The 18,693-nt window shown below is 36.9% G+C and overlaps 1 protein-coding gene across 1 annotated transcript in view; it reads right to left on the reverse strand.

The window, feature by feature from the left end:
* The window catches only part of AKAP7 (A kinase (PRKA) anchor protein 7), a 74,550-nt gene extending 56,429 nt beyond the window's left edge, over nucleotides 1-18,121 (reverse strand). Inside the window, exons 1-4 of the mRNA XM_010185878.1 lie at nucleotides 17,977-18,121; nucleotides 16,793-16,938; nucleotides 13,809-13,945; nucleotides 8,410-8,570 (exon numbers count right to left, since the gene is read on the reverse strand). Coding sequence (XP_010184180.1) covers nucleotides 8,410-8,570; nucleotides 13,809-13,945; nucleotides 16,793-16,938; nucleotides 17,977-18,025 — 493 coding nt within the window. The 5' untranslated portion in view covers nucleotides 18,026-18,121. The remainder of the gene's footprint in view (nucleotides 1-8,409; nucleotides 8,571-13,808; nucleotides 13,946-16,792; nucleotides 16,939-17,976) is intronic.
* Between the last annotated feature and the right edge of the window lie 572 nt (nucleotides 18,122-18,693).

Below are 18,693 nucleotides of genomic sequence, written 5' to 3' on the forward strand. Positions count from 1 at the left end.
CGTCTTATGCCGAGAGAGTGTCTTATCTCCCACTCTGCAATTAAGAGCTGTACTGGTGAATACTTGCACCTCTAAGGGTGTCCCCCTAACTCTAGTAAGAGCTTAGTGTCAGACCAGTGGTTTGCCAATGTGCATCTGAGCACAGGATTTTAAGCCCAGTGTTGTCAACAAGGCAGACTGGCCACAGGGCACTATAAATGTGTGCTGCAGGGGGGCACCTACACTTCACACTGCTGAACTGCAACCACAGCCTGTGTCTTCACTTTGTGTTAAACAGCTTTGTTCAACATCTGCTTCTATTTATCTTCCTAAATTAATCCTTTTTTTTTTCATACCTGGCAATTCTAATGAAGAAAAATCATCATGAAAAACTGGGTCAGAAGAAAAGAAAGCGTATCTTCAGAGAGAGATTGCAGGTTTAAATTTAACAGATTTACATGTGTGTGTGTTCACTCATGTTCTCATGGCGATCAGACTTCTCATACCGCTTTGTCATGGCATAAACTGCTATTGAACACCACAGGCTCAAGAGATTTGCCACACCTGCTGCTACCACAGATAGCCCCAGTTTTGCAGTATTTGACACTTAAGGCAAGAGTGAGACTTTACTGGTTAAAGTTACTTACAAACATAATTAGCACAATGTTTCTTTCTGCAAAGATAATGAAAATAGAAATAAATCAGAGTAGATGGAGGGAGGAAAAAAAAAAAGAAACAAAGGGAAATGCTTTCCTGAGGACACAGGAAGGTTAAAAGATAATGTAATGCTATTAATATCCATGCAGCTCTTTGGAGAAGTGGCCACAAGAGGGGTTTTAAAAGAACTGAGGAAGGAAGCGAGGATGCTGTGGGCATGAGGAAGTTCTAGGCTTAGAGGACAGCATGAAAGTGGATTTGAAGACTGAACAAATACGTGAAGGTTAAAGTTTATGATGGAAATCGCCTGAACTGAAAGAAATTAGAGGTCAGTGACAAGAATGGTAGACAGACAGTGCCCATGGGTCTTAAAACATGAGGATCTGCCATCTTTACCCCAGACGTCAACATTACCAGCTAGACTGAAAAAAAATCAAACAACATCTGTGTTTTCCCTTATTAGAATCATAGAATAACAGAATTGGGTGGCAGGAAGCTTTAAAGATCATCCTAGTCCATCCTCCTGCAGTGAGCAGAGACATCTTCAGCTAGATCAGGTTGCTCAGAGGCCTGTCCAACCTGGTCTTGAATGTTTCCAGGGATGGATGGGGCATCTACCACCTCTCTGGGTGACCCGTTTCAGTGTTTCACCACTCTCATAGTAAGAAATGTCTTCCTTCTATCTAGTCTAAATCGACCCTCTTTTAGTTTAAAACCATTACCCCTTGTGCTATCACAAAAGGCCCTACTAAAAACTTTGTCTCCATCTTTCTTATAAGCCCCTTTGAAGTACTGAAAGGCCACAATAAGGTCTCCCCGTAGCCTTCTCTTCTTCAGGCTCAGCAGCTGCAACTCTCTCAGCCTGTCTTCACAGGAGAGGTGCTCCATCCCTCTGATCATTTCTGTGGCCAAAAAATGTCAGCCTGTCTCAGCCTGACCAATGTTTGCAGCTTCAAAGCATACCCTCAAGAAGTTTAGGCTATTTTTACAAGCTCAGTGACTTCCTGAAACAAGTTTTTGGACAGCTTTCAGACCGTCTCTCATGCAATTCGAAGTACTCTGAAATACCATTTTGTATCTTATTTTTATAATGTCAAAATTACCAAATGTCGTCTGCCTCTCTTACATTGGATGTGGCTGAATCCATTGGACAACTGTTTCCCCATAATTAGACTTGAAATGTGATATATGAAACTTAGTCAAAACTGGTATATACTGAAAAGGATCAAAAATTCAGCAACTCAACCCAGAATGGTTCATAGAAAAATTGCACATTGAGCCATATTTTGTAATACAAAAGGCCATCTTCTTTTCCAGGATTTCATTAGATATGTAAAACTGGTACGTATGTACATTTTCCTCCAGTTTCTTAATTTCTGTTTGTCTCTAAACCATGTTCTCTCAATTAAAAGGTTTAGAATTTAGAAACAGTATTCTGTCTCTTTATTGAATTTCTTTCTTCTTTGCACTTGGAACTGAAGAAAAACTAAGCATAGATAACTAAAAAAAAAGAACTATTATGTTGAATCATGTTAAGATTTTTAATTTTTTGTTTTTGTTGGCTATCAGTTAGCAAAAGCTTGGGTTTTACAAAGAAGCTCTTATAGAATCATTACCTGCTGGAAGCACAAACTCATAAAACTAACTGGTGTTATACTAGGTCTTAATTGTAACTGTTTATTTTCACTAAAATGCTCGTTCCTGTTGATAGCATTTGTCTGGTCAAGGGACCTAAACCAAAGAAAACTGTTATGTAGCACAAACCTGAATTAGAGAAGGCTGCATGCAGAAGACTCTGTAATATCAAAAGGCATGAACAACGCTGAAGCCTATTGGAATCAGTCCCTGATGCAAGTAAGTACTCTCAGCAGGTAGGTGTCATGGCTCATGGAATGAAATCAACCAAAAAATGGTTGGTATTTTTTCAGCGGGTTATATTAATCACATAATACATCATATACATATTTGCTGACATACATAATTATATTCTTGAAACAGCAGAACACTGCCACTTTCAACTTTAGAGTATGCTTCTCTTCTTGCTGTGGATGAGTTCCTATACATCCCAGTAAAGTTCTGCTACACACATTAGTAGGAACTGTAACTAATGGCACATGGACTAGAAGAAAATCTAACATGTCACAGCAGTACATTTTCATGCAACTGTTACAGATTCATACTATCAGCTTTGTGTTCCCTTTGTACAAATCAGTTGTTTTAATGGAAAATTACAACGGCTTTGAGTTCCCAATTTTTCCATCATGTGAAATGACTCCAGAATAACTGACAAGGCAAAATTCATTTATCTTAGCTTCAGCCATCTGGAACTAAAGTGAAATAAATTAGCTGAATTAAACTATTTCCCTAGGCTCTCTGAAGTCAGGGCAATGTAACTCACCCTAAAATAGATGTTAAATGTGTGGTTTCATAATCTTTAAAGAAGCACATAAAGAGGTCATAAACCATCCTTGCCAAAACAGTCTGTTCCTCTCCAGTGCCATGCCTGCCACTGCTCCTGTCTTTTGAGCTGACAGTCATGGAGCTATACTGTAAACTGCACGGGCAAACTGCATAGGTTAAAAATCATCTGGCAAAGGTAAAAACATGAATTTCACCACAGTTGAATTCACCACACGGTTGCACAGATCCCCAGCACAGGAAAAGGGGCTGGACTGCTTTGGTAGGGTGGCAATGCCAGCTTATGCTTGAGTAAAGCTGTGATGTACCGAGAGGAGGAGATGGGCAGTATGACTCGCTTCCCATTTCTCTCTCTCTAGTCTGGACTGTTAGGAAAATTGAATTAGTGTGATTAGACTAAATGTGGTTTTTTAGAAAACTTATATTAAAGGAAATTACTAGTTAGGTGTATTATATGTCTGACTAGTGCAATCCTAAATGTATTAAAATATTTAACCCAACAAATCCACATTTCTTAAAAAGAATGATGAAGAGCAAATGGAATAGTTATCTGCATAAACATAAAAGTAACTTTTCTGTTCATGAAATACAAGCTCCCTCTGATGGTCAGACCATAATGTGCATCACTTATCCATAAAACCAAAATCCACAAATCCTGGAGGTAAAAAGCAGGATTCACTTACTCACTTTTATCAGCTTCAAATAACATTTATAATGTAATTATCAAAATGAGAATCAAAGCCAAACAATTCATTATGTTTTCCAAATTCCCGTAGTACTTCAGTTCTACAGTGTAGCAAAGCATAAGAAATTAGAGTTTTTAAAGTGTATACATTGCTTTTAGATCAGGATTTCTAAAATGACTTGGACAAAGAGTGGTTAAAATACTCCTTAAATTTCAGTCCTAGCAGTTTAGCACTATTCCTGAGAGATAATTATATGATGCTAACGCAAATCACAACAAACAGAAAATCCATATTAGCTCTGCTTTTCCTGAACTTTTGCCTATGGCAAACTTATATTTACATTGGCATCAGCAGACCTGCACTTACCATTATAATGCTGTACCACATTCAGACATTACTGGTATCAAACAAATTCCCATATAATTTATGGAACTACGTGGGCTCTTACAAGAAGCTAATGTAATTTCATATATTTTCTATTGTTTGTGTTATCAATATTATGCCTTCAACGTCCTTTTAGAGCACAAAATGACACGTGAAGTCAAAATTCACCTTAGAGCATACCAGAAACCAAACACAATCTTAAAGTAGCAAAACAGTAATTCTGTATTAAACTAAACTTAGGTCTTTCCAAAAATCAAACCATCTACAGAAGTGAACTCTCTTCGCTGTTCCATGGACAACAACAGAATGATTAACATCCTGCAGGCAATACTGTCTATTTCTTTTTCTCTCTGCCAGCTTCAGTTTTAAAATTGGAGTTTTCTAGGGATACAAGTTGTATCACAGGCAAGCTGTACCAGGAGCCAGAATAAACCTGTGACAATTAATTTCTGTCAAACATTTATAACCTCACAGCAGTATATATGAAGAGCTGATAGCAATCTTCACACAGGATGATCCTGACAATAGCAGCCCAGTAGAAAAGCTTGCAGTATTTTCTCTTGCAGCTGTCTTTCTAAAATTGTGTATTCAGGATACTGAACTGGCTTTCATGAAATATAGGTTAGCTGTTAGGCAATAATATTAGCACTTCCAGGGAGTCACAAAAAGATACTCTGAAATCAGCAGCAATTCAGAAGTTACAGTTATGATGGTCACTAAGAAACGTTAAGATAGCATATTCTGAAGTCATACCCATTAAACATTTTCAGTCGTTTTAGCATTTTCTTCCGGTAACATTCAGCTCCCTACCCTACTTCAGAACTAAATCCAGATGAAACAAACATCACTGTATAAGTCTAGAGACTGAACAGCAGGCCTAAGGCCAAGAAATTACCTATTTGGTTTGCAAAAGTAAGCACTGAAATAAGAAATATTTTTACTAAACAGGAGCATTAACTGAAAATAATATACAGCTGTAGTTCTAATATAAGCAAATAATGCTCACCTGTGCGTATCAGTAGCTATGCTTTACAAAGAAAACATAAGTTTGCTTGTTTACTATTGACTGTGCTGAGTTTGTCTACTAGGAAGGACTGACAAACTGAAAAACAAAGTTTGAAATCTGATCACATCTTTTACTTGTCTAATTCTGATCAAAATCAGGTTCACCAGTCTAAGATGTGGTGGGTTGACTCTGGCTGGACACCAAGTGCTCCCCAAGCTGCTTTATCACTCCCCTTCCTCAGCTGGACAGGAGAGAGAAAATGTACCGAAAGGCTTGTGGGTTGAGATAAGGCCAGGGAGATCACTCACCAATTACCATCAGGGGCAAAACCAGACTCAACTTGGGGAAATGAATTAAATTTATTACTTATCAAATCAGAGCTGGGTAATGAGAAATAAGAACTAAATCTTGTAACACTTTCCCCCTACCCCTTCTTTCTTCTGAGGTTCGACTCGACTCCTGAATTCTCTACCTCCTCCCCTGCTGAGCAGCACAGGGGGATGGGAAATGTGTGTTGTGGTCAGTTCATCACACTTTGTCTCTGCTGCTCCTTCCTCCTCAGGGGGAGGACTTCTTACATTCTTCCCTGATCCAGCATGGGGTCCCTCCCACAGGAGACAGTCCTCCACAAACTCCTCCAATGTGAGTCCTTCCCACGAAGGACTTCTTCATGAACTGCTGCAGCGTGAGCCCCTTTCACGGGGTGCAGTCCTTTGAAACAGACTGCTCCAGTGTGAGTCCCCCACAGGGCCACAAGTCCTGTCAGCAAACTTGTTCCAGCATGGGCTCCTCGCTCCATGGATTCACAGGTCCTGCCAGGAGCCTGCTCCAGCATGAGCCTCCCACAGGGTCACAGCCTCTTTTGGGCATCCACCTGCTCCACCATGGGGTCCTCTATGGGCTGAAAGTACATATCTGCTCCATCATTAACAAACATGTGATGCGGAGGGACAGCCTGCCTCACCGTAGTCTTAACCATGGGCTGCAAGGGGAAATCTCTGCCCTGGCACCTGGAGCACTTCCTTCCCCTCCCCTTTGTCACTGACTTTGGTGCCTGCAGAGCTGTTTCTCTCACTTATTTTCACTCCTCTCTTCTGGCTTCTGTTGTACAGGTTGCTTTTTTTAACTCGTTTTTAAATATGTTATCACAGAGGCACTACCACCATTGCTGACTGACTCAACCTTGGCCAGCGGCAGGTCAATCTTGGAGCTGGCTGGCATTGGCTCTACTGGACACGGAGGAAGCTTCTAGTACTTCTCATGGAAACCATCCCTGTAGCCCACTCCCACTACCAAAACCTGGCCACACAAACCTAATACAAACGTGTAGAAAATCGCTCATAACAAACTCCTTTATTTCCTGTAGTTAAAAGATATTTGGCTTTCCATGTCTAGCAACTTCAATTATTTTGGAATTCTTAACTATAAACTTCTCAAAATCAAAAGTTACTGTCACTAACAGAAACCATTCATGTCCTTTCACAAGAAGTATCAAAAGGGAACACAGTTTATGAATTATCTCAGTGTTTGTAAAACAGCATACATACAATATTCTGTTACCTTTAAAATAAATCTAAAGACAAACTCAAAGACAAGGATGAGGAAGCATATCATTCAAAGGACTGAAGAAATACTTGGTAGATTCAATCTTTTAAATAATTATGGGATTATTTGACAACTGAAACCTGTCTGGAACTGAAAGTACTGTTCAATTTCTACCATACTAAATATTAGAAATACTTCTCTACTGAGCACTGCTTAAAATAATAAAGTATTGCCCAATAACAGCATAAGCAATTTGGTAAGCTGAAAAGCTCACAGTCTTCTATTCAACCTTTCTTTAAGTTTAAAAATACTAAACATTTTCTAAAGGTACTTCAGAAATTAAACTAATGACTAGCTAGAGAAAGCACTGTATTAATAAAGACTTCTTCCATTTTCTCTCTGTACTGGACAGCAAAGAAGTAGCGTGACAGCAGCAGTCTGCTACTCTGCAAAATGTCCTATATGGGTTATTGCACTATTAAGAAATGGTGTGACCTCACATTCCTCAGAGCACAAAAGATAATTCATCAATACTGAAAAACTCTTTCAAAGAGTCTTTCTAAGAAATATTTGGAATTGCCGGGATAGTTTTAAAGGACACCAGTGAATTACAGACAGTATTGTTCTCTGAGACTTTTTATTTAATATCTGCAAACATAATTTAAGTATAGACTCACAGGCAAATAAAAACCTCCACTCCTCTTGTTTTGGTCTAGGTACTGACTGCTGTTTCTCAGCTGTTATTTACACTCCTTTTAATTAATATATTACTACTGACTTGAACTGTACCTTTGGATGCATTTTATCTGACTGGCAAAGGCAGTGGCCTTAGCTCCATTATTAAGATAGAACTGAGTTTCGCTTTTGAAGTGAACATGTGCATAGTAGCATGTACCTGCCACATCTTTCAGTAACTACCTAATTGATAAAGGAAGGCAATTAACAGTGAATAAGCCACAGACTGGTTCTACAACTGCTCAGAAAAATTCAGGCTAAAGCAGCATGGAATCCAACTCCATTCCTCTGGCAGATGAGTTATGTCCTTCTCCTGAATTCCCCTTATCCTCCAGGAGTGCAGAGAAAGTCCAGATTTTACGTTATACATAAATGGAAGTGTATGCATGAAGTACATGTATATATACACAGACATATATATATATATATGTCTGTGTATATATGCACTTATGCATGTGGGAGTGGTAAGATACAGCTAATTCACTGAGATTTAAGAGTGATATATGATACAGGAAACACAAAGTCCCCAGATGAAGGAAGTGGAAAGAACATCGCTGTCTCTCAGTGCTCTACTCGGTGTGAATGCAAAGGAGAGAACTACAGAACTTTGCAAGTCAGGAAAGATGCATCAAAGATACAGTTCCTAATGTCAGTAAGTATGAATATACAAATTGAAAAGGGTATAAATATCAGCTGAGAAACAACATACAGCACTTGGACCAAAACAAGGTAGAATGGAGCCTTTGTATCCATCTACAAACCTGCACTACGGTTTTTTTACACATACTAAATAAAAGGGTATCAGAGAACAGTATCATTCACTAATATCCTTTTGAACTACACTAGAAAATTCATCATGTAGCCTTTGCAGTTGTTAAAGGTAAATCAATGTTGACTAAATTATCTTTTTATTTGTTAACAAACTTGTCTTTGTGCTCCATTCTCGTCTAGGTTGTCAAAAAGCCTTAAAAGTCCTTAAACTAGATTGACAAGTTGTACCTGCTATTTCCTTAAGTACAGTTGCATGATCATTTTCTGCTAACTTCACAAATCCAACCTCATTTCTGAAGTGATCAATTCCTTGAAAAGACAAATCCACCGTTTTTCCTCTCAGGAGATCTTCTACAAAATCCTTGCTGTCTGAAAGAGCACCAACTGCTCTGCCAAGGGGAAAGAAAATATCTATGTGAAAGTCAAATATATTAATACTGTTTACATTGCTATTAATCATTCTGTCTAAAAATCTCACAAAGATTTATTAGTATCAATTTATTATCTACTTAGTAGTACATTTGCGCTACTTCCTGTCAATTCAGTCAGTATTATTATTAACATTTTATAAAGGTAAACTGGTTCACACACCCTGATGGAAAGCCAGAGAAATCATAAGGCAGACCTAGCAGCAGGTTTAGTTCCTCAGAAGAGTTTATCTCTGTCGTCGACATGACTAGACATTAAGATGATGGTGTACCTATTACTCTGTGCAACCCATTTAAATAAGAAGCTTACTCTGAAAAGATTTGTTTTCCATTCTTAAATTAATTCACTTTTCTCATCTCCTGAGAGCTAAACTGAACACTCTAAGATTCTGCTTCATTCAAAGTTACTGCATTGTTACATAATAGTACAAACAGAGGTTAGTGACATTACATACATAATGATTTACTATTGAGCTTATTAAGAATTGTTATTAAAAGAAATACTATTTAAATTGATGGTTACTTTCTTTAAGAGGTAAGTAGCATGCACACATAATCTACACGCAATTTACCAGCAAACCTGGTAACCTTATAATAATTTTAATCAGCCATATCGAGTGCATGTACAATCACACAGAATACATGTTTTGACTTGCACTTGAAGTGGTTCACATGCTAAACAAAAACTATATAAACATTTTTAGTGTATTCTAAAATATTTCTCACATCCTCGGTTTTTAATTTTATTCAATGAAACCGCATTTAAAAACTTTTCACTAAACCTATGTTGACTTTACAAACGCTAGATGGCAGTGACAGATTAAAAACTCTCAAGAGACTTTGTTATACTTTTTCTGTCCTATCTGGATGAAAGCCATCACACCACGACTTCTAAGTAGGCTAAATAATATTCTTTAAGCCTGTACAATTGCAAACAACAATACACACATTTCCATTGTGTTTAACACGATGGACTCTTGATGAGAACTATGCATTTAAGTGAATCGTAGGCCAGATTAAGATGTTAAGGTTCATTACATGACAAAATACTCGATTGATACAGGCCTCCTGTGGTTTTTTATATGGCTTTAATTTACAACCTAGAAGTACTTTAGCTTCTATATAACCACTTTAAACAACAATGCCATTAACTTGTTCCTTGACAAAGATGTTTTTCTTTGAGCACAGTCTCTGCCACTTACCTACCCTTTTATCACCATTACACAAGCCTACTCCTATGTCGTTCATATGCGCTATACTTCAAGACCTTTCAAAAATACCATCTAATACTAATTATACCTGTCAGATTACTTCACAGGTAATCATGCGCAGATTTATTTACCAACATGAACCTGAACACTGTTTCAAAACAAGTACGGATATTTCAAATACACTGTGTCAAAGATCACAGCGGGCTTTCAAGTAGTGAATCATGCACATACCCAAAACCCATCTCCGGATTTTTTGCACCGGAGATCTGGTACACAGAGAGTCATGGAAAGCTCTGTTCCTAAGCTGAACAAAGACTTGTATTTCCACATTGTAGAGTGTGCTGCAGAACTCACTGACCAGGTCAGCTCTACCTGATGAGGTCTAGGAGAGGTCAATTCAAACAGTGCAGCGTGTTTACAATTTAGCAGTGTGTCACTGAAAATTTAGTTTTAGTTCTACTTTTGCTTTTCTATATTATCTTGTAAACACTAAAATACTAAAAAAAATATTTGGCACCTCACTCTAGCGTATTTTGTATTTTCATATTCTATCAATCACTTTGGAACATGTAACAATTGCTTTGTAAAAATAATGCACAAGGACAAATATTTCCACTGAAGTCAATAGCAAAAAAACACAACAGTGGTATTTTCTTGTTATTCTGTGCCAAATAGTACACTCAGTGCAACTAACCCATATGGATAATAATAAAGTTTACAAGCATTTTGATCCAAAGTGGAAAAAAGAAATTTAGAAAAAAGAATTAAGCAGCATATTTCAAGTGAATACAAACTAGGATTATAGAAGCAGTGCCTGTTTTTTCCTATATTGTTGTAATGTAAATGCTAAAGCACTTAAAATGGATGTAGTTTCTTCTCAGAAATTTCTGAATTGTTAATTTTGATTACTTGCTAGAAAAGCAACTTTGCAAGAAAAGCCAAACTGAGTAATTTCAGCTCTCGTATTTGCAATGGAAAGGTTAGAGTCATAGAATCTGTGACAAATAACAAGGAAGAAGAACTTGACACTGTAGTCTGGTAATGAAGGCATCTACTGCAAAAGCATGCATCCTGATTTCCAGTACCTGATGCCATGACTATGCATACAGTTAGCATGGATGAGAACTCTGTTTGAACAGAGTGCTGTCATGACTCTTGCTTGCTTGACGTTGTTTTTAAATCTCACATTCATTATTTTCTATAGATTTTCCTACAAAAAGAGATGTAAAATGCATTCACGAAGGCTCTATCACAGCCAATCAGTCAGGAAACTCGCGTGGGAATTGCAGGTCTGGATTCCCTTAGAAAGAGCAGCCTAGAAAACAGATCTACCGTTTTCAGGGTGAAAGCTGTATGTACTAAAATACCATACAAAGGCCTTTGTGCTGACTTGAATGTTATGTTTAGCACATTCTTATCACGCATTTTGACTTCCAATAGCATTCAACACATTTTATTTCTGTACAGACAGAGGCACTATTGTGCACATGCAGTAGAAAAACTGTACATATCTAAGTAACTTAATGGATCCAAACCTAAGGATCTGTGAACTCTCAGATGCCCAGTTGACTAGCTGCACTTTGTTTGAGAGATTACTCTCACCCTATGTTATACACAGGTTCTTTTGCCAGGTTGAATCTTGGTTTCTTTCTATTAACCTGGTATCAAAAATTGGTGAAGTAAAGAAAGGAAAAGTCAAACTTTTCACTCTTCAAATTCTTTGAAAAGATTAAACAAAAAACATCAGTTATTAAAAAAAATAAAAATAAAGAATCCCATATAATAGAAAATGCAATCTAGAATACCTGAGGACAGCTGACCTAGATACCTGTAGGAGGCATCTGGCCAGGGAAGGGGTGAACCACTGGGGAAGCTCTGCTGACTACAGGACAGCTCCTGGGTGCCTGGACTATGGAGTTCTGCTGGGAGAGGCAGAGAAGAACTCCATAAGTAAGTACTTGGGTGGCAGTCAGACAGTGAGAGGTGAGAAGGAGCTCACAGAGTTGCAGAAGATACTGAATTCGGGAATATTTGTTTTGATATACAGTTTAGGACTCTAAAATATATTAATGAGAAGGCATACTTGCCTTTGAGATATCCTTTCACATTCCCTTTTTGAAAAGTTCATATTTCAAACCCTTTTAAAAAAAATTCGCACACACAGTCAGTGGTTGTTCTCACCGATTTTCAGGTGTTACTGCAGTTTACTTATCAAAAAAGGCAGTACGAAGCTGGTGTGCCAACTCCAGGAGACAAAAGGCACATGGAGAGGAGAGGGAGTCCAGCAGATCTAGTATCCTTCGCTTTCCTTTCTATTCTCTGTTCCTGGCTATCTGTTTCTCTCCCTCTAGATCAAACCATTGAAAACAAGGATGCTGGCAGACTTGCATCCTCACAGGAGAGGTAAGAGTGTAGAGGCCTTGAGGATATAGCATTCAAGGAAATAAGAGTGAAAAACATGCAGGGCAATTGATTTACATATACTGATATATCATCATTTTTAGGTGTGTTAAATGTTTTTAGCCAAATACTTCTACTTATTAGTAGCATGCCCTTGACTATCAAATGGTTCCTACATTCTAGCTTAGATTCTCACTTTCTTATAAGCAATCTGCACTTTAACAGCCAAACCTTCTGGGGGAAAAATTATTCAACACACTTATTAGACACATCATTTTGTAACTGTATTACCATAACCAAAGCAACGTCTATCTGCACCTATTCATTATTTGATCTAGATAATTCAGTACATGAACCAGATCCCTGCTAACACTGCAGAGAAAATCAGTAAAATATATGTATCTATGTCAGAGGGCTCCTGAAAGAAGTCACCTGATGAAGATGAAACCGTGAGCCCTATCGCAGAATTATAAGGATCTGATGAATATTGATTCATTCATTAGCAATTCACTACAAAATTGACACATAAGCAACGGAGGATTCCCACGTGTTCATACAGTGTCAGTAGGACATTTATCATCATTTTAGGTACTACTCTGTTACACTTACCAAAGTGTTTGCAATCTCAATGCTGCAATTATATTGTGTGAATATAGACACATCACATATGCAGGCCATGGGGCACCACATCTAAACATAAACTGTCAGGGAAGTCTGTGTAAAGCAGGACTATAAAATGCAGTGTATGTTTTAATTTCAAGTTAAAATTACAGCTAGACACACAAATTCTTATTCCAAACATTCATAAATTACAGCTGTATAGAAAGACTTAAAAGTCTGAACATCTTTGTATTAACCATTGAACTTGTACACTAAAGTAGGCTTATCAAATAACAGTACAGAATCTGATAAACAGTAAAAACCACAAAGAACTTCATTTTTATAAAGCAAATAGTTGCATCCAACACTTAGACATATGATGTCATTGTATAATACATTCACCTTTCCACAACTTTTCTACCTTTTATATGATCAAAAAATCAGATATATCACTGAAGCAACATAAAAATTATACTTTTGATAAGGCCTAATAGTCAATTCTCTTTTAGTCTACTTAAATTTTGAGTATAATTCATTTAGGGACTATATAAGAACTATAACTGCATGAAGCATTAGCTTGGAGCTAAGGTTTATTTCATTAAAGTCTTGCAGTGACAATTACTAACTTGGCTTAAAACATTTGCTAAGCTATGAAACTGTGAAAATTCTCCTGTTAATCTCTCCAGTGCCCCCATACCGCAACACTGGTTTACAATAATTACTTTCACAAACATGAGATTTGTGCATGCAAGTACAGCGCACAGTATGAAAAATGCAAGGGAAAAAAAAGCACACTTTCTTCAGAGCTCATGACATACGTTAAGTTATGAAAATGGCTAATATTAATATAGTATTTTAAGAACATTAATTAAATGTTCAGTAATCTTAGTAATTTATAGCTGATAAAAAATAAGCATGTTACCCCTTGTCTTTTTATGAACTCCAGCAAAAATACTTGTTTACATTTAATTTAACCCCAAATACATACATGCGAATTTCTTCTTCATTGGATAAATGCATCACGAACATGGTGACATGCAAGGAGCCAGAGTGAATCATTGCTTTGGAAAGCCTTTGATCCTTTTGTACTATTGCATCTTGGACAGCCTGAATACTGCCAGTAATCTGGGAAGAAAGACAGACACAGAAACAACAGTTAGCCATTACAATTACTGTATCCCATCATGCAAGTGAACAAGAAAGCACAAAAACTGAAATCAAACGTTTATGTAAAAACCATTCTAGCAGAAGAAAGTTTTATCCTCTCACAAAGCTGTGCTAATTGACCCGAGTAAACTCAAAGTGGGTATGAATGGAGTGATTAATAAATCACTGGACACTCCCCATCACATCTTAATAGGAGTTTGCTTCCATAAGTATGATAAATTCCTGCAGCAGATTAAGATCATCCAGTTTTACACTGCCAGTAACCCAAATAAAAGGCTTCTTCAAGGACTTTCTCTGCCTGCTTTGCTAAACTTGTATGCTGCTATGTGCAGACAAGTGTCTGGAAAAAGAAAGATTTTTACAGGATCGGGCACATAAAAACCAGGAATATTCAGTAAATAATTTGCAGAGATATTCAGTATACAATTTTGATTATACTGTCCAATAGACAGATATCATTTATTTACTGTCTTCAAACATAATTTAATGATTTTCCGTACAACATGTATACAGTTCTAACTCCATCAGTCTTTTTCTTTAAAATTATTTGAATTATATTTTCATCATTGAAAATTATTTGTATGGTTATACAGGCTTTATACATTGTATTCAAAATGTTTATTGTGCTTGCCATTATGATTGTTGTATTGTAGTGATTAAACAGACAAACAAACAAACAAAAACTCAACCCTGCAAGAATTCTTGAATATGTTAGTGGAAATTAATCAAATCAAACAACCTTGACCATCTGACAAAATTAGTTATTTCTTAAAGCATGGGAAGCAAAGACACTACAGACAAATCAGCTTTGGCATATAAGGTCTAAAAGAAGCATGTAGAAAACTTGAATCTGATTTTTTTTTAATTTGAATCTCAGTGCTGAGCACAATGCTCCAAAGGTGGTCCATAATAAAGCCTAACACACTGATTTCAAGGTCCCCTCTCCCATTACATGGAATATGTTATTCTGAAGATAACTTACTTTTGCTTATTGCAAGGATACAACTACTAAGTGAATATAAAGACTATAAGCTTTAAAGATTTAAAAGATTAATTCTATTTATAATCAAGACTCGAGGACCCTGAAAAGCTAACCTACCAAATGATGACACACCAGATGAAACATCACTCAAAAAAAAAAAATCAGAAAAGGATATAATGATAACCATCCATTTAAATATTTCTGCACAAGTAATAATGTAAAGTTCAACATAAATTCAAAATTAATGGAACACCACATTTTATTTCTGAAGATTCAAAACACAGTTAAAATGAAAACAAGGAAACTTTAATTTCCAAGAGGAACAGTTCATGAAATGTTCCAGAACTACCCCTTACTACAAAATGGTTCTCTGCATAAAGCTTAAAACACTACATAAAACATGAAGGAAGAGTACTAACGCCTAAAACGCTGCACTGGAACAAAAGCACATCCTCAAAAAAGAGAGGTCTCTCATTACTAGCTGAAATTAATTGCCAGATTCCCTCTGGCTATCAAGAGACCAGGTGTCTTAACGTTGGCTAATGTTGCCTATACAAATTCCAGTGTGTCTTTACTTTTGGAACAACTCTGTATCTAAGGCAAGTATAAACAAAACTTTCTAGCAAAGTCCTGGAATTCCCAAATGCTCTGAGATTTAATACAGTTGTTCCTTTACCTCTGTAAATGTTGTAGGACTAAATACATGACATATAAAAAAGCATGCATAGTTGAGTCTTTTCCACTTCAATGGCCTTTCAACATCATAACAACCGTGAGCAGGAATTCTCAATTACCAGATTATATAACCTCTTCATTATTCTTGCACTTGTTAAATCATGGAACAGACAGGAAGATATTTCAGAGTAAGATGGCACAAAACATCTCCCACAGTATTCACGTCAGGCTATCCTGCATCTTATAAAACCAACCTCTACAATCTCTTCTTCACATAGTATGTTTTGAAGAATCAAAGACTGCACTGTAATTTTCAAATCTACTTTGGTTTATTTTAATTTCAGATTCTCTTAATCTTTAACTTTCTCAGAAAACAGATAGTACAGATGTAGGATGAGTTAAAATTCACCTGAGAGAGCTCCTGGCAATAAAAAATAAACCTAAATTGGTGGTAAACTGTTGGTTTTCACTTTTTAAACATAATGCACCTCCTTTCCTTGTTTGCAGACAAAAAAGGTATCAAAGCTGCACCAGAGACATTCCACAGCATGGAAGAAATCATTCTCATTCACCGTCTAAATAAGACAACACATGCTAACTACAAGAAAATACATTTTCTTAAAAAGCTCTCTGCACTTCTTGAATCCATTGGAACAACATCTCATCAAAACAATAGGTTGTTCGAATTTTAAATAAGATGATAAATTTTACTGGAAAATGTTAAACTACAAACCACCTAGTTAAAACAGCAACAGATCCAAATTTAAATTCCAATCAATACGGAGAGTTAAAATTATCACTAGAGATTTTCTTATTAAATTAAGTAGGAATGTCTCTTTTCCCCTAAGTGAATGACAAAATAAATAATGGAACAGTACAGAGGGGAAATTTAAGCCACCTTCAGTCAAAATAATGTCAAATCCATAAGACTGACAAACTTAATAAAATGATAAATATTTTTCCTCTAGTCTTTCCCAGATAAGCAATTTTATTCACAAAACTGTTACATAAAATAAAGTTACTCTTTGAATTGGCTACTAATGTTCCTTTAAAAATACCTGAAAAAAATATTTTGCTTAAGATCACTGTTCTTCATCATTGTTGAAGTAATTCTGGTTATACCAAATTACTATAACAAAGAATATCACCTCTGGATTTGTAATTGGAAGAGAAATGAAATAATTTGGCAGATACTGTTTTTTCTTTTTCTTCTTCCTCTCACTGCCTTCTTCAATTTCCTTTCCAGTAGTCCTCTTTCTTTTCTTTTTTACATTGATTTCAGAGGTTGCATTCACTATAGAGAAAAAAAAATACTTTCAGCATACAGAAAAATCAAAACAAAGATTCATGTAACATCATGGCTACAGAAACTGAACTTCAGTCAACGGACCGGAGCATGTCCTTCCAGTCACCTGATCTGCTCATGCTCTGAACTCTCTCCAACCTGAATTAATGTAGTCACATACGTGGAGTATCACACGTGAACTAACATCCTATGCCTCCAAGCAGGGCATGTAAGCTACTAACATAGACACACAGCTTCCAGACTACTGTGTTTCATTTAGCCAACTCACACTGCAGTGTAACAGGCCTGCAAATTGTCTACACATGAACATGGACATTGCTTAGAGCAAAAGGGCCAATATTAAGTTTTAAAAATCCCACACATGCTGCATTTTGAAATACAAAAAACACAGTAATACATAGGATTATTAAAGGAAAAGGTTATATTAGAGTAGGACTGGCCAACCTATTGTTCAAGGACCAAACCCAGCCCAGAAGAAAATTTAATCCAAGCCAGATCCACTCTCTACCTCCTCATTTCCTAAAGACACCTTCCAACATAGTGAAAGAAAAGTGCATGTCCTCAATTCTTCCTGTGCACCATAAATTATTTTTCTCTCAGCTTACTTCCTCAATCCTTTGCAGACCCTCTCCCACCATGTGGCCTGATACAAACCCATAAGCTGATCATACTGCAGACATCCACTGTTCAATTAGAGGAGCACTTCCAGCCCCACGCTGGGAATACACGCATTGGAAGACAGCGCATAAAAACCATCACTTGACAAGCTCATATGTAGTAATGTGAATTGACATACAAGATGTCTTTATTCTGTAATTAATTGCTGCAATGGATCACAAAACAGTAAATTTTTAATATGCTCAAACATTTGCAGGACTGAACACTAATAAGAGGCTCTGGACAGGATCCTGTTTGCAGGGAGACTCTTTCCCACGTGCACAGCCCACCTGTACCAACATGCAGAACCAAGAACAGAGTATGTGGTGTGCCTATGGCTTCCACCCTACTTCTGTTTAATATACTTACTAACAAATTCATCTTCAATATCTGTGCTGACAAATGGCATTTCTGCCATCAGTGAGTCTACCGAATCTGCAGGAAAAGGCTCTTCTCTCTGCTGTGTCTTTTTCTTATTCTCTTTAAAGATTTTATTCTGCTGCACATTTTTCAGCCCATCTGTAATATATTTAAAATAACACACCAAGTCTTAGGTTTTTTATATGAACAGCTAAGAGACATTATACACAAGCAATGTACTATGAATACATATCTCTAATTATCAGCAAATAAATGTTGATGTATAACTCCCTTAAGAATGCTACTCTTTTTCCTTGTCAACATATCAGTAAAACTATACTTCAGTGCTTTATGTGGAACAGCAAAAAAACGGGAGTGCAGCCTTTAATAACTCACAGTCTTGTTAGGCTCCAAGTAAACACAATTTCGTGCAAAAAAAGGAGGATACTTATATCTGAGCACAAAAAAACCCAAAGTCCTCAGACATCAGGTAAAGTTCACTTTAGATAACAATAACAGTACATGAAATTCAGCGCAGACTAACATTGGCAAACGAATTCCAATGGAGATACACTGCAAATGAGGCACAGAGCAGGAAGGGAATCCTACCATTCCACATATAACAGTTCTCAGCTCACTTTAGCATTCAGGAATGAGATGATGATTCTACTCCTGCATCTCCCACACAGTGTAACATGCGATAGACAGCAATGATCTGAACTTCTC

Source organism: Mesitornis unicolor, unplaced genomic scaffold, assembly GCF_000695765.1.
Source record: "Mesitornis unicolor isolate BGI_N332 unplaced genomic scaffold, ASM69576v1 scaffold8376, whole genome shotgun sequence".
NCBI lineage: Eukaryota > Metazoa > Chordata > Aves > Mesitornithiformes > Mesitornithidae > Mesitornis > Mesitornis unicolor.